Source organism: Gossypium raimondii, chromosome 6 (assembly GCF_025698545.1).
Source record: "Gossypium raimondii isolate GPD5lz chromosome 6, ASM2569854v1, whole genome shotgun sequence".
NCBI lineage: Eukaryota > Viridiplantae > Streptophyta > Magnoliopsida > Malvales > Malvaceae > Gossypium > Gossypium raimondii.
In genome coordinates, this window is record NC_068570.1 from 25925848 (window position 1) to 25942179 (window position 16332).

At 32.7% G+C, this 16332-nt stretch overlaps 1 protein-coding gene and 1 non-coding gene across 6 annotated transcripts; one reads left to right on the forward strand and one right to left on the reverse strand.

Moving 5' to 3' along the window:
- Positions 1-2021: 2021 nt before the first annotated feature.
- LOC105773253 (cell division control protein 2 homolog A) lies at positions 2022-6620 on the reverse strand. Of its 5 annotated transcripts, none has more exons than XM_052632635.1 (10): positions 6435-6615; positions 5960-6041; positions 5699-5883; positions 5136-5256; positions 4494-4667; positions 3810-3973; positions 2980-3067; positions 2823-2876; positions 2283-2359; positions 2022-2138 (listed from the first exon to the last, which is right to left on the reverse strand). In XM_052632635.1, the coding sequence occupies exons 2-10, from the start codon at positions 5966-5968 to the stop codon at positions 2093-2095; spliced, it is 918 nt and encodes a 305-aa protein (XP_052488595.1). In that variant the 5' UTR covers positions 5969-6041; positions 6435-6615; the 3' UTR covers positions 2022-2092. The 5 variants fall into 5 exon arrangements, with proteins under 5 accessions (XP_052488595.1, XP_052488594.1, XP_052488593.1 ...); XM_052632634.1 differs by having other exon boundaries at positions 5960-6010; positions 6290-6613; XM_052632633.1 differs by having other exon boundaries at positions 5960-6010; positions 6435-6601.
- A 1870-nt stretch (positions 6621-8490) lies between these two features.
- LOC105773254 (uncharacterized) lies at positions 8491-9273 on the forward strand. The gene is made up of 3 exons (XR_008196915.1): positions 8491-8516; positions 8834-8905; positions 9076-9273. It is a non-coding gene; the product is annotated as an uncharacterized LOC105773254 (transcript).
- Positions 9274-16332: the final 7059 nt, after the last annotated feature.

Here is a 16332-nt window from a genome sequence, read left to right on the forward strand (position 1 = left end):
AGGTTTCAGGTGTAGACTTCACAAATGTGTTTTCTCTAGTTGTTAAGCATAGTTCGATTCGAGCATTGCTTGGTATTGTGACTATATATGATTTGGAGTTTGAGCAATTAGATGTGAAAACGACATTCTTGCATGGAAAACTTGATGAAGATATTTACATGCAATAACCGGAGGGCTTTATAGTTTTAGAAAAGGAGGACTATGTTTGCTTGCTGAAAAAATCCTTTTATGGCCTGAAACAGTCATCTAGGCAGTGGTACAAGAGGTTTGATTCATTTATGACTACTCGTGATTTCAAAAGAAGCAATTTTGACATTTGTGCTTATTTTAAGAAAAATTGTGATGGTTCATTTGTATATCTACTCCTTTTTATTGATGACATGTTGATAGCAACCAAAGACAAATGAGAGATAAAAAAAGGTCAAAACCCAACTTAGTAAAGAATTTGAGATGAAAGATTTGGGAGCAATAAAAAAGATACTCAGGATGGAGATTTTCAGAGATAGAAAAACATGTAAATTGTACCCACGTAAAAAATGATACATTGAGAAAGTTTTTTACATGTTCAATATGCAGAATGTCAAGCCTATTAGTAATCATTAGCAGTCCACTTCAGACTTTCATCGGCTTTATCACTGCAATCAGATGATGAGATTGACTACATGTCACATGTTTCATATTCTAGTGCAGTGGGATCTCTCATGTATGTTATGGTTTTCTCACTTCCAGATTTATCATATGCAGTTAGTGTAGTTATTAGATACATGGTGAATCACAGTAAATAACACTGAAAAGCAGATTAGTGGGTTTTCAGATACTTACGAGGTACTACTAATGTTTGCTTACAGTTTAAAAGAACTAGAGATGGAGTCATTAGGTATGTTGATTTTGATTTTGTTGGAGACCTTGATAAAATGTCACTCACAGGGTATGTCTTTACTATTCGAGGTTGTACTACAAATTGAAAAGCCACTTTGCAGACTACATTTGCTTTGTCTGAGTACATGGTGATTACTATGGCTTGTAAAGAATCTATTTGATTAAAGGAGCTCTTTGGTGAATTCAGTAAAGATCTTCAAATCAATACAGTGTTTTGTGATAGCCAGTGTTATTTTCCTTACGAATGATCAAATGTTTCACTAGAGAACAAATCACATCGATGTTCAATATCATTTTATACGTGATATTATTGCTCATGTTGATGTTGTGATAGTCAGAGTGTCATCTTCCTTACAAATGATCAAATGTTTCACTAGAGAACAAATCACATCGAGGTTCAATGTCATTTTATACGTGATATTATTGCTTATGTTGATGTTGTGATAGTCAGAGTGTCATCTTCCTTACAAATGATCAAATGTTTCATGAGAGAACAAATCACATCGATGTTCGGTGTCATTTTATGCATGATATTATTGCTCATAGTGATGTGAGCAAAGTTAGTACTCATGATAATACTACGAATATGATGACTAAGTCACTTACTATAACCAAGTTTGACTATTGTTTGGACTTGATTAATGTTTATTGTTGAAGAATACTAAGGGTTTTGTGAAAGAGATAGAGAATTTGTTTGTTAAAAATTCGTGTCACGGTAAAGATTGTTAAATTTTGTGTAACTTGAATCCCATCACTTGTTAAAAAATAAATAAATACAGTGACAAAATAAAACTCCTAACCTCTCAACCCCATAAATCCCCATTAAGCACAAAACTAAGCTAAGGTTACGATTAGGGGTGCAATGGCAAAGCCCTTACGATACAAACCATACCTCACAAGTTGAGCCCATATAAAACTTCTCTTGTATCATTCGTTTTTCTCTGCCTGTAGTTCTTCTCGCGAAAAGATTTTCACATAAAATCTATGTGTTTTTGTTTTTGTTTTTGTTTTTTTATTACTTTGCAATCATTCTATTGCCATTATTGAAACATGTAAACACCAAAGGAGCCAAAAGAGGATTAGGCTGTTTCAGGCAGCAGTGAAAAAGCCATAAGAAATCGAAAGCAAAGGACAGTTCGATAGGAGCAATAAATAACCCAAGTGATGAGATGAGATGACATTCACTCGCTTATGAGCCAAACAAACATTAAGTTCAGTCAGACTCAAGACATTGGAAAGAGTACATAATTCCAAGGTAACTGCAAGAAAAATAATGCTCTTAGGAAAAGAAAAAAAAATACCACACCATTTCTCACAATCAAAAACCCACAAAATGCTACACATTGACATTGATTGATATACGCTTCTCTCATGAAGACGGCAAATGGTATTAAGGTACAAACCCAATATCCTTCAAGTATTCATGCTCAAGAGCACTTCTAGCCGTAATTCTTTTGCTTGGATCCATGCACAGCATTTTCTGAAACATGATACAGACCACTACATTGTCAGCACAATATTACACCTACTTCATTTCTGTGTATGAATTCATTCCTACGTAATCATCAGGAATTGGTGATATGTTCAAGCCAACATGAACTGCTCTATATCAGAAAATCAGCTGCCTTTAAATTAGGATGTTCAACCAAGAAGTCACTTTTTCTAATTATGATCACACCCACTATGAAAATGATCTCAAGCTGCAGTGAGATTGAATTCATAATCACCAATATACACACATAAACAAGATAGTAATCCTAAGTCATTAATGTCTATGCTAACGATGAAGAAAGCAAGTCAATCAACACAAATTTTCTGATATTAGCAAAAGAAAAAATCGACAAGTCCAACTAACTCGCAAATCTTAAGAGCTAACACACACAAAAATTGACACTCTCACTTAGTAGCTCACATAGTTAAAGCCCCCCCAAAAAAATACTTACAGAAAGGAGGTCAATGCCAGCTGACTCAAGATTAGGAACAACAGTTGCCAAATTCTGCAAGCGAAGGTGTATCAATTAATTCCTCTTAACATTATTTTCTCTCTAAGAGGTTAACTATAGAACAAAAGACCACTAGATGCCATAAAAGCAACTCTACCTTAGCAGGCCACTTTGGGAAAGCAGACTTAAAATCAGGCAATGATGTCACCCCAGGCCATGTATCCTCATTTGGAGTACCCAAGATTCTTCATATAAAAATAATACATCAGTCTAAAAAGAATGCACAAGTTTTGGGGAGAAATTTTGCACCAATATTTCCTACAAAGCACATGTAGAAGGAATTTTTTATGTTCAATGACCTAAATGTGCTCCATTTCCTTCATACAAATGTATAAAAATGTATGAACAGGTGTTTGGACATGTTAAATAAATAAAGAGCACCAACAGGCATGTGCCCAAAGATTTAATAAATTAACATAAATAAATCCAGTGTCCAAAATAAGAATTTATAACATCATCCAGATATTCTAATGCCAAAATAACTCTTCTTCAGCCTTTCCAGTCATGTGGGGAGGGGAAAGACCAGGTATGAATAGATATAAAGAACAGAAAAAGAGACATTTAACTTTGCAGAACCCAAGTACCGAGTAAGGGACACTCCCTTAAATTGTTTATCTAAGATCATCAGCATCCCTGTCTGTTTAAACAAAAAATTGGTTAAGACACTGCATAGACTTATTTCCAAATTCGGTTTCAAGGACAACCATGCTCCTGCAGATACATTATCAAAGTATACCTATAAATATTTTAGAGCTAACATTTGAATAACATAGTCAAATCTTCCTTCCAAGATTATCAGAGCAAACCCTCTTAAAGAATGCAGTAAAAGTCAAATGCTGAAAACAATGATAAAAAGAACACCAGAAACGTAAGAGGAAACCAAAATAAAATGAAGGCAACAAGTTTGCGGTCAGAAGAGTACTACACCTGAAGATCTTGAATAGTTCATCAATCTCGGAATCTCCAGGAAATAATGGCCGCTGATTCACCATCTCAGCAAATATACAGCCTACTGACCACACATCAACAGGAGTAGAGTAATGGCGGGACCCAAGAAGTATTTCTGGTGCTCTGTACCACAGGGTAACCACCTAGAGATAACGACTATTTTAGAAGCCAGGCCAATGTCAATGTGACTATGTACTGAATATCGAGCATACAGGTAATTAGCCAAGCACTATTTTCCTAAAACATTTACGGCATATCTGACTAGAAACCAAGTCACTGGTGCTCAAAAGGGATCTAAAACTGCATTACAGACCCTGCAGCAATGGAAATCCTGCAATGTGATGCAAGGAAAACTAGTTGATGCAACTAACTAATTCCAGTTGCTCAGACTATCTTTTCCTATTTCCAGCATTAGACTTGTTCTTGACAGAAGTAAAACCAAAATGATTGTCCAGCAGAAACACAGCAAAGAAAGGAGGTCTCCCGGCAAATTGATATTTTCTTCTTTTTGGGACTTCTAATAATTATAGCTTATATAAGAGGAAAATGTAAGATCACTTTTGAAAACTTGATCAACTATAAAAGCCTAGCAAAAGATGGCAGCCATCAAGCATTATTACAGAGTGAACAGCCAAAAACCTCAAACTTGGTGATTGTTGATACCTCATGTGTGAATGTTCTGACAGGAATACCAAATGCTCGGGCCAGTCCAAAATCAGCAAGCTTTAGTGCATTAGTACGAGGATCTATCAGCAGATTTTGTGGTTTTAGATCTCGGTGAAGAACCCTATGAGAGTGACAATAAGCAATGCCACGGAGAATTTGATAAAGGAATGTCTGCAAAATCATCAAATTGCAACATTATTACTAGGAATAATATTATTATCACACAACCAAGGTCAACCAATGACTGATAATAGCAAGGTCTTTGTGCACTCAGATAAATATGTAAACCTAGAATAGAATAATTAATATGATAAAGAAAGGGATTGTGCAATTAGACATTTCCTGAAAAGAAGATTCAACAGCACTACATTTCTTCCTTGTTAAGCTCAAATTTTTATCCAACAACATGACAGATCTAAGATGGCCTACTCTCTAGCTTCCGCCAGACACTTGAATGAGAAGATTACCAACAAAAGAACAACAATTCCTCACACTTAAGAGAACATTTGTAAACCATCTCTTCTCTACTATAAACAATGTAGAAACCTACATTAACCATTATATTAATTCTTCGGAAAATAGGGTGTTACATTATAAAACAGTTAAATTTCAAATAGACAGAAGAAAAATATGACTCACTTTTATTATTCGTGGATCTTTCCCGAATTCTGGACATGAATCCATGTGCTTCTTCAAATCCAAGTCCAAATATTCAAAAACCAAATATAAACGCTTCTCACTGTGCACTACATCCTGCAACCTGTCACCCGAAGATCAATCAGAGAAGCTTACAGCCAGTCTACACAAGAAAAACGAAGTTGGAAAATGGTCCAAAATATGAGCAGATTAGACCTTGGTTTCAAAACTTTCAGATCCATAAAAGCCAATACATTGGCTTAATTCAACCAATCTAAGTACGGCAAATACCATTAACATCTTCCTGCTTCCCGAAAAAGTGGTGTTTTTTCTAATATTTTATTTTTTGCCTTTTACCCTTCCTTTCTGTCGATAGATCATACAAGTTTACAATATAGATCCACATCGTTTTATATTGAAGTAAGTATTCAAAAAAATGCATGAGGTAAATACCTAGTAATTGAAGAGCAACACAAGCAGGAAGCAATATAGGTCTAAACTAGTGAGTGGAGAAACAGCAATGTGATTATAGGTAACGGGCAGTTATATTGTTCAGTGCAGCATACCTAACGATATTTCCATGCTGCATTTCCTTCAAGAGAGAAATTTCTCTAATAGCAGTGCTAGGTACACCCTCATCTTCCTGCTCCAAGCGAATCTTTTTCAAAGCAATCGTTTCATTGGTGATGCGATCACGAGCCTTATAAACAACGCCATAAGTCCCTTCACCAATCTTTTCAACTTTCTCGTACTGAAAAATTGAAAAAAGGAAAGGATAAGGAGCACAATAAGAGGTACACTGAAACAACAAGGGTTGATTCACAAACCTGGTCCATGCGGTCTAGAGCACATCAAATGTTGGGTCTGTTGCTCAAGAACTGCAGAAAGTCGAGGTTACAAGGGGAAAAGCTAAAAGTAAGAGGAAAAAGGGAAAATAGATAATTGGGGTGGATTCATCTCAAACATTAATCCAAAACAGAATAATCTGCATTGACAGTAATCTTCAACATGGAAGGGAAAGATGAAGAAAGCGGAATCGAAGGATTGCAGTTGCAGTTAAGGTTTAAAGTTTGAAGCAAGCAAATTAATATAAATCAAACCATCCATCCAAACAAGAAAATAGTAGAACAGCGCAATGAGGGAAAAGAGAAGTAAACCTCAGACGAAATGAAAGAAGGATTTCATTCGGACTCACTCACTCACCCACCCACCCTAAACCTTAACCTAATTTATATCCTACTATATTAGAATTAGAGTACGACTGTAAGAAAGAGTAAGAGTTGTTGCTCAAACAACACCAACCCTAAAAAAAAGCGAGATCCATTTGACTTCTTGATCCCTTCTCGCGTTCTTCAGTTTTCCTTTCCTTTTCTTTCTGCCCAAATGTTTCCTGTTCTAGCTGAGTCTTTGCCGATTATTATATCCAAGAGGATCGAGACTTTAATTAAATTTATATTTTATAATTTTTTAAAATACAACTAATAAAATATAAATTTACTAATAATTTACCAAAATATCAAGCTCACTCCCTCGCTAAAACCCCAAAACCCACTACCCATCATCACTTTATTCTCCATTCTCAGTTTAGATAATTTTTTTCCTTTCATCCAAATTTTCCATCAACAATTACAACATGTTTTGTTTGGTGTATTGGCATAGCCATTACACCCCTAATCGTGGGCCCCACTTAATACATTGTTTGGTTGGATGTATTAGCCTAATACGGGTCTATTACATTACTGATGTAATCCCCAAAATTCACTGATTCCTAATCCTTTTCTTGCGCACAGTTTAGGTCCGGATTCAGTTTTGGTCCCTGTTTTACCCTCCGATTCACGCTTCTGTCTTACCCAAAATCCACTGTCTTCTGATTTTTTCTTCTACCTTTCTTCTCCACTCTCCTCGCCATCTTCTCCTTCTCTTTTTTACCTCTCTTTGGCATCACAACTGGACTTCGAACACCGATCAGAAAGCAGCCTCCATCTCACGTTTTTCGTTCCTCTCCATCGGTGAAACTGTGTTCTGTCCATTGGATCCAGTAAGGAAGATACAACCTTTATTATTATTTTTTTTGCAGATTTGCTCTCTCTATCTATATTTTTTGTTGAGATTGGGTTAGTTTTTTAGATTGTTTTCTTCTTCTTCACCGTTTCTTATTCTCTCAAAATTCTTTTTTTCTTTAATTTCGCAAGCATAGTAACATAATTGGTGAGGGATCGAGGGCAAAACAAAGCAACGCACCTCAATCCTATAATACAATAATGCAATGTGGGGAAAGAGGAAATGATTTACGAGAGTCGGTGCCATTTTGCATATCTAATTAGTGGGTAAGCTTTCTTTGGTTTTTTTCAACAATATCGAAGAGTTTTGTCCACGCAGAAAACTCGCGATATTGTGGATTGGGTTCGCATGTTATTAACTTTGACTTATAATTGCTCTTTGTTTGAAGTTGTGGAATTTTAATGGAGTAATAACTTTGGATTGTTTTCTAACCTTGCTGCTGTTGGCCAAACCTGCTTAAGTCCATTTATATTGTGTAAATTGCTCTCTGTTTGTTCTATGAAATTGTCTTGCTATTTGCAGAGATTGATTATCTATTTAATTTTACATTCTTTTATTGTTTTTCTACTTCTTTTTGAATAATTTTATTTTCTATTTTCCGTGTTTGTTTTATTAGCATCTAACTCAGCCATCTGACCAGCTCTAAGGACAACTTTGGTTTTACCTATCTGCCATGCAAGTTCTGTTAAACAAAGAGTAGTAAACAAATTACAAATCCACTGATAAATGAACACTGATTGTTGTGTATGAATGATCACACAAAATCTTTAATCATGGAGCATAAAAAATATGTTCTAATAACATACTGGCAAAGGTATTGTCCAATGCAGGACTTTCATTTGATTTTATGATAAAGCTGAGAGTAGATGATGTTCTAATATCTGATCTATGATTTGAATGTTGTTTTCATTCTTTCATGCTATTCGAGCAAGTATTGTTCTCAATTTGACGACTTACTATCTTTAAATGCTTCGACAAGATCATCAATGATTAATCAAATTTCGCAAGATAACAAGCGTATTTAGTTTCAAATTTTCTTACCGAAAGCTTCAGAGACCTTTCTCTCTAGGTTTGGCTATTTTTGTTTTGTTTGGGTTAAGGGTGTAAACCATGATGGATGATATGACCTGTATATTTTCCTGTGTTATGGTGGAGATTATGTTTCTCAGACTAATGCCAGATATGCATTCTTGTTAAACTATCTCTTGGGAAAAAAATGATTTGTGTGGTCCAATGCAGATAGAAGGGAATAATACGAATGCCAATGATGCAATCATGCTCGACAAGGATGATTATGTATCTGAAACAAATGCCACAAACATTGTAAGACTAGGATTCCCCCCTAATAGCTTAGATCTGTATATGAATTGGGGGTTTGGGGAACATTAAGACTGAGTATGGTATCGATATGCATCAATAATCTTCATCTTTGTTCTTGGTTATTTTCTATTGTTTTTACCAAAAATGGAAAACTGCAAAAAAACCGTAGTTTGCCATTCATCTCGATAACTGATAACATTGACGGTGTGGAATGTTAAAATGCATTTAGTTGGTTATAGAAGGAAAAGCTTTTTTTCTAATGCATATACTTTGAAAGTTGAAAATCTCTAACTGAAACATTCTTATGTTTTACGTTGTAGTTCTTGGTCAAGAAAGGCCGTGTTTTAACCCCTCATGCTGATTATTGTCTTCTTGGGATTACTCGAGCAACTGTAAGTTTCTTAAACATTCATTTCAGCTGTAATTTATATTTAGGCTCGTAAATATCAGAACTTCCTGGTCTCAAGCAGACAATTTTGTCATGAGAATTTCAACTATTTCATTTGTACTTTTATATTGTTTCATTGGCACTGATATGCCTTTCATGCCGTTTGGATTGCAGATTATGGAGCTTGTTGTAAATGAAAAATTTGAGCTAGTGGAACGAAGAATTAGCTTATCTGAGTTCCATGCAGCAGATGAGGTATCCTGTTGTTTTTCTATCGAAAGCATTTATATGGAATACTTCTGAAATTCTAAAGTAACTGCATATAATTGATGAAGTTCCTTTGAACCATATGAAAAGGCCTTATTTGCTTCTATCCTATGTTATATTTTAAAGTTCATTGTCTCGAGACAAGTGTTAATTATGGTAGCTAGCCCAGTAAACTTCATATATATATTTTTCTGAGTTAGTAACCTTCATATCAAATGGAAGATGTTTGGGTTGTTTCTATTAATCATATTGTTCAACTCAAGAACATGGCCACAATAAAAACAGGAACATGGCCTTAATAAAAATAGGAACATGGCCTTCATTTGTCCAATCAGCCTGAAGCTAAAAGAAAAAGGGTGTTTGATTTGTTGGTTTTTAGTGGCATGACAGAACATGGCCTTAATAGTGTTGAAAATGTGGAAATTTGAGTCCACATATTGCTGTGCCGCCCCCACTTAAGCAATAAAATTTTATTGTTGCTGTAGTAGTTTGTATTGATGATCTTTTTCCAGTTTCATGTTGTCCCTGAATTGTTCTCAAGTCATAGTTGCGTTGTCAATATATGCATTATTCTGAACACATCATTGAAATGTAAAACCATTACTTGTGTAATAGTTACATAAGTCATATATTATTATTCTGAATTGTCACTGTTGTTCCAGTAAATTAATGTTCTATGTGGAATTTTGTAGGTATTGGACTGTTAGCTACCGATTTGCTCCAGACATAAATCGCTGGCAAGTCAAGTCAGTAGTTGCAATTCAAGAGGTTTGGTAACTTATCCAACCTTCTAAACTAAAGAAAATTGTAAGACTTCAAAATCAAATACAGAGAAACACAAGAAAACACATACATGCCGATTTTTACATATGGTTGTGGATGTGTTTGGTCATTGTAAATCATGCTTCCGACCTTCATATTATCATGAATGCATACGTTAGATTGCTAATGTTCACATGCAAGTTATTTTACCCTTATTACCATGTATGAATCGGTTGTCCAAAAAATGAACTTGCGTCTGAGTGGTGATGTACGAGAATATATGTTCTGTTTTTTTTTTGTTTACTCCATAGTAATGTTTGGAGAGTTATATTTTGCAAGTGGTGATGTAGTAAGTTGATTTTTATTGGTATTGAAAATTTTGAATTTGGGATCAAATTTCTTAAGTTGATGTAGTTCAAAAATTTTAATCGAATTTTTAAAATTGGAACATTAGATATAAACAAGTAAAGAACTTGATTAAAAACAAATATTCCATATATTAAAATTGGATCAGTAGATATAATACAATGAATAAATTGTAAGGTGGTTAAAATTGAATGAATAAATTAGAAAAATTTTATTAAAAATAAAACTAATTAAATGTGTATATTCATATACACATAATAATTAAAAATATTTTAAATAATTAAAAATATTATTTTAATAATATTACATATATATCGACTTTTGGCAACTACTTAAGTGACTATTCTCTTAATTAAAAATATTTTTAAATAATTAAAAATATATTATTTAAGCATAGCCATGTTCAAGATTTACTACAACCATGTATATTTTAAGTGACTATTCTCTTAAACCGCATTTGTAGCTAACACATTCCCATTTTCATCGTTCATGTTGCCTTTTATTGATTAAAATACCAACACCATTGATAGTTCATTATTAAATTATATATAATATTAATTATTTTAAATTATATAAATTCATATAAGAAAATTTATTATCAAGAATTTTATGAAATTATATATCATTATTAAATTATATTTAATATTGATTATTTTAAATTATATAAATTCATATAAGAAAATTTATTATCAAGAATTTTATGAAATAATATATTATTATTAAATTATAATTAATAATAATTATTTTAAATTATACAAATTCATATAAGAAAATTTATTAGTTATAATTATTTTAAATTTTATTAAATCATATATTTTAATTAAAATATATTTAATATTAATTATTTCAAATTATATTTTATAGTATCATATATTATGATTTGAGTAAATTCATATAAGAATATTGATTATTAAGAATTTTATTAAATTATATATTTTAATTATAATATATTTAATAATAATTATGTTAAAATATGATTAAATTATTTATTATTGATATTAATAATCTTATTAAAATTTAAATAACAATAACAATAATCATTTACCCAAACAAATTTATGCTAAGGGTATTCTAGTCATTTTAGTTTTTTCCATTATGCTATTACACCTCTATTCCATTCAACCAAACACAAGATTACTATTACGCCTCTATTCCATTACATTCAACCAAACAGTTGATTTGCTATTACACCTCTATTCCATTACACCTCTATTCCATTACGCCTCTAATCCAACACAGCGAACCAAACGTGCTCTTATTCTTAAAATTGCTTCATTCTAATATTTTTTATTTTATTTAAAATGATAAAACATTTATCCTTCAATTTTTTTCTAGTTGTTATGCTTAGAATTTTTTAATTCCAAATTCACAAAGAGCAATCAGTCATAGTTTTCTTTTCTGCCTTAAAAGACCAAACAATAACAAAGATAAAAAAAGATACAAGTTACTTACTTAAAATTTTAAGTAGATTCGACTCTTTTTTAGTTATTCCTGTAGATGAATTGTTGTTTCTTTTCTTTGTATTTTGTTTGAGTGTTTGAGATTGAGATGATTGAGTCTCTTTTTTTAAAGATAAATGTTATAAAATTTTGTTTTTTTTTCTGCCATGACTTACTTGATGCAATGTTCAGATTAAAGCGTTGTTGTGTTGGATGATAACTTGGGATATGTTAATCTATCTTCTTTGTTTAATTTTGGAGTTTTAGATGATTTTATGCAGGTGTAAATTGGGTAAAAGAAAGAACTTTATTCTAGGAATCATCGAATAACCCATTCAAAGATGGGTATGCTGAATGGTGATTACGAGACTTTTCGACTTAGTCCCTGATTAGGCCATTCAACCAACCAAATGCTTGCTTCACTGTGACAGGTTGAATACACCCGGAATGGCTTAGCCATTCAAGTGAACCAAACAACACGTTAATAATTTATGGAAAACAAGTTTAGGTTAATATAAGGTTTAGCTAATAATTTATGTAATTAGTGTCAAAAGAAAAGAAATAATCAAGCCAATGAGTCTTTAGCTCTAGGGGTAAAGGTGGAAGTTCTAGATCAACTCAGGTTTGAGACCCAGTATGCGCAATTATATATTTAGACCTTCGAATTCCATCATGTGTAGTGGAAGACTTTTTGAAGGTAAAAATCCTTGGCTTTGCTCATAGACACATAACTCACTATTTTTATTATGCCGGGGGGAGACTTATTTTTTTATCCTAAACACATAAGGAGCAAACCCACCCCATGAGCATGGGGGAGACTTATTTGATAGAAAATAAATTATCATTATTGTTTTTAGGCAGAAAAACATTATCTTAAAGTTGCTCATGGGAGACTTATTTGATAGAAAATATACTACATTATGGCACCAGATCCAACAATCTCCCACTTACCCTAAAGAAGTAGATGAGTCATATTTCGCATTCCCATGCTCTCTACATGTTTCTCAAAACTTTTAGCAATTAGATTCTTGATAAATGGGTCTGCAAGGTTGTCCTTTGATGCTACTTTGACTACATCCACTATTTCGTTTGCTACTGCCTCTTTTATGATGTGATACTTTCTATCAATATGCTTCATCCTCTTTTGGTTTTTGGTTTCTTTGGTGTTAGTTATTGTTGCACTGTTATCACAATACAGTGTGATAACTTTTTCTATACCATGAATGACTTCAAGATCTGTAAGGAACTTTCGAAACCCTATTACTTTTTTTGTATCCTCAAAAGTAGCGATGTATTCAGCCTCCATAGTAAAGTCAGTAGTACAGCTTTGCTTAATGATTTGTTGTAATTTAATATGGCAAATGAGGCTTTCCCAATACATTTAAGGATCTTATTCTCAAGAAAAGTTGTGTATTTTCCGTAGTTATTCGTAATTTGTAGATTTTAATTTAATAAGTGTAAATGTTTTGTTTTTACACATTTTGAGACCCAAATTGGCCAATAGTGCCATTGGGGCCCTAACATATGGTTGAGTGATGTAGGGATGTGTTGGAGGCTAAAATCAAGTGAAAATAACACCAAAGGACAGGGTATTACGATATGCAAACCTTGGAATCACAATACCTCCAACAGACCCGAGGTTGGAAACCACCCTTCAGTGGTATCACGATATCCACTTACCAAGAAGCACTCCAAGTCTAAGATTGTCCAAGGTATTACGGTATCCTTTTCCTTGGCATCGCTATACTGATATCGTGTGGGGATAAAAATTGATGAAAAGGGTAGTCTTTATCCACCCGAAGCACCAATCATTGATGACCCATTCAAGGGTATTTTGGGCACAAGAATTGGGTTAAAATAGTTGTTATATCAGCCAAAATTTGGCTGAAAGAGAAAAAAAAAGGCTACATTAGCTTAATTTAGGGTTAGTTTTTACTAGGTTTTCTCTTAGCTTTTCTTTCTCTTCTTCTAGGGTTTATTATTTTCACTTCCTTAGCTATAGATTTAATATTTCTTTGTAAATTTTCTTCTTATTTTAGTTGTTCTTAGTATTAGTTAAGTTAATTATCATTGTAACTTAGGGTTATTTGCATTTTTAGTCTATGTACCTTGGTTTTAAGACATTTTCAGATTTAGTTTAATGTATTTAAGTTTCTTTTACTTTGCACTTTTTAAAGTTTGTTCCTTTTATGTTGATTGCCTTAGATTTTCTTCTTGAATACTTCTCTTTATATGCCCTTTTAGTTTTCTTGCATAAAAATCCAAACTTTTAACTTTTTCGTAAGCTTTTCATTAATGGTTTCTTTGCTTTGCATTTCCATGTTCATTAGCTTTATTTTCAACATGAGTAGGTAAATCTTTAAGGGGGTTGGTTGATAGAGATGTGGTGAATTGATTTTTTGGATGAGAGACTAAATCGAAATAAATTAGAATAATTTGAATGGCCTTAAAAACTTAGGATTGATAGCCCTAAAGGAATATTTAGGCAAGTGGGACCAAGAGGAGATCTTATTGGGCACCAATTCATTAGTTTCAGGTTAACTGGTGAGTTCGAGAGATAATCCAGATTAATTTGTCTAACTTGGTAAAATTGAGACCGAAAGGTAAAATGGAGTAATTTTAGAAGTTTAAGTGATTTGGATCCCTAATTTGAATATTAGTGAACCATATCAAGATCAACTAACCACCGTTTGTTATTTAATTGTTGATTTCATAATTTCGTTCGTTTTACAATTTAGTCCTTATTAGCTAGGTTGTAGAGTAGTTTAATTTCTCTTGACTTTATGAATTCCCGTAATATAACTTTTTGCAATTAGTTGATTAGACTCTTTATTTAACTTGCACGATATTTAGAAATTGTTTAATCCATGATTCTCTTGGGTTCGATCCTTGGAATACTCTAGTTTTCCATTGTAACACTACAAATATTACAACTGACCTATCACACTTGCAGTAAAGTCGCAATATTTTATTTTAATTCTCAAGTGTTGATTTCTATTCTCTCCTATTATTCTCAAGATCAAGGGAGAGAAGCAGCCACTCAACACTTCTCTACACTATTTGTAACAACCCGTTTTTAGTAAAATCGGAACAGTCATTTTGGGACCACAAATCTGAAGTCAAAAATTTTATTTTATTATTATTTTATAATCTACAGTATGATAGTATTACCATATAAAAATTTTGTTAAGAAATTTTACCGTTTCCATGCTTAATTTGAAAAAAGGACTAAATCGCGTAAAGTGTAAAAGTTGGGTTCTAATAGCTAAATGTATTAAATAGCTATAGAGCATTAATGTGGAGGTCCTTATATGGTAATTAGCCTATTATTATGTTATTGGATGATAATGGCTTGACAAATTTTGTAATTTAAATTAATTTTAAAGGTTAATTAAAATAAAACCAAAAATGCCATCATCTTTCTTCATCTCTTTCAACTGATTTTCAAGAGGGAAGAAAACCATTTTTGAGAGATAGTTTCATCCAAGGCTATATTGTCCAATTAGGTATGTATTTTGTCCCATTTTTGATGATTTCTATATTTTTGGGATCGTTGTAGCTTAATCTAGCTAGCCCGTGGACTAATTTGTGAAATTGTTAAAGTATTTGAGTTTTTCCTTTTATGAGTATGTTAGGGTTTTGAAGTTTAATGGTAGAAAATGGATGGTTGTTGTTAGATAAACAATTTTGTAAAGGAATTTTTGATGAAATTATCAATTAGGAATTAAATTGAAAAATGTGATAAATTGTGTGGTAAAATTGTGAGTTTGTGAAAAATGTGGGCTTTTATAAGCATGTATATAATTCGACTATGATGGGTTGTAATGAAATTGTGCAAATTTCCATTTTTATGAGATAAGGACTAAATTGCAAAGAATTAAAAGTATAGGGGAAAAATCATAATTTGCCAAAAATTTATGTTGGACTAAATTGAATGTGAATTATATTGAATTGAGTTAAACTCATTCATATAGATCTGGTTAGACCTCGTACGGAGTTAGATCGAGGTAAAGAGAAAATCTCGGATTAGTCACCTTTGTATCTACGTACACTCGTCGAGGTAAGTTCGTGTAATTGAATTGCGTATTTTTATGCCTTAATTGAAATATATATATGTGGATTGTATAATTACTATGTATAATTATCGATTGCATATTTGACGACATACGATGACTATCGAGCCCCGTTTGAACCTTAAGAATTCGTAGGATACAAATGACATGTCATTAGGGTTACCAGTTTTAGCTCTTATGAGCTTACCGATACTCAGCTCGTATGAGCTTACCGTTATTCAGCTCGGAGGAGCTTACCGTTAACAGCTCGTATGAGCATACATGTATATGAATTGACAAATTACAATTCAATACATCTTGTGTGTTCTACCCGCGTATCTAACGATATTCTAAATGGTTCAACGGACACAGTTCTATTACGAGTTTATATGAGTTTGATACGAACTAATACAGGTATTTACATGAATTACATGGACATGATTTGTATATGATATATGGATACATGATATGGATGTTACATGTAAATGTAGTTTGAATAGTTGATGAACTGATACATGATTCTTTGTTTTCATATGAATTACATG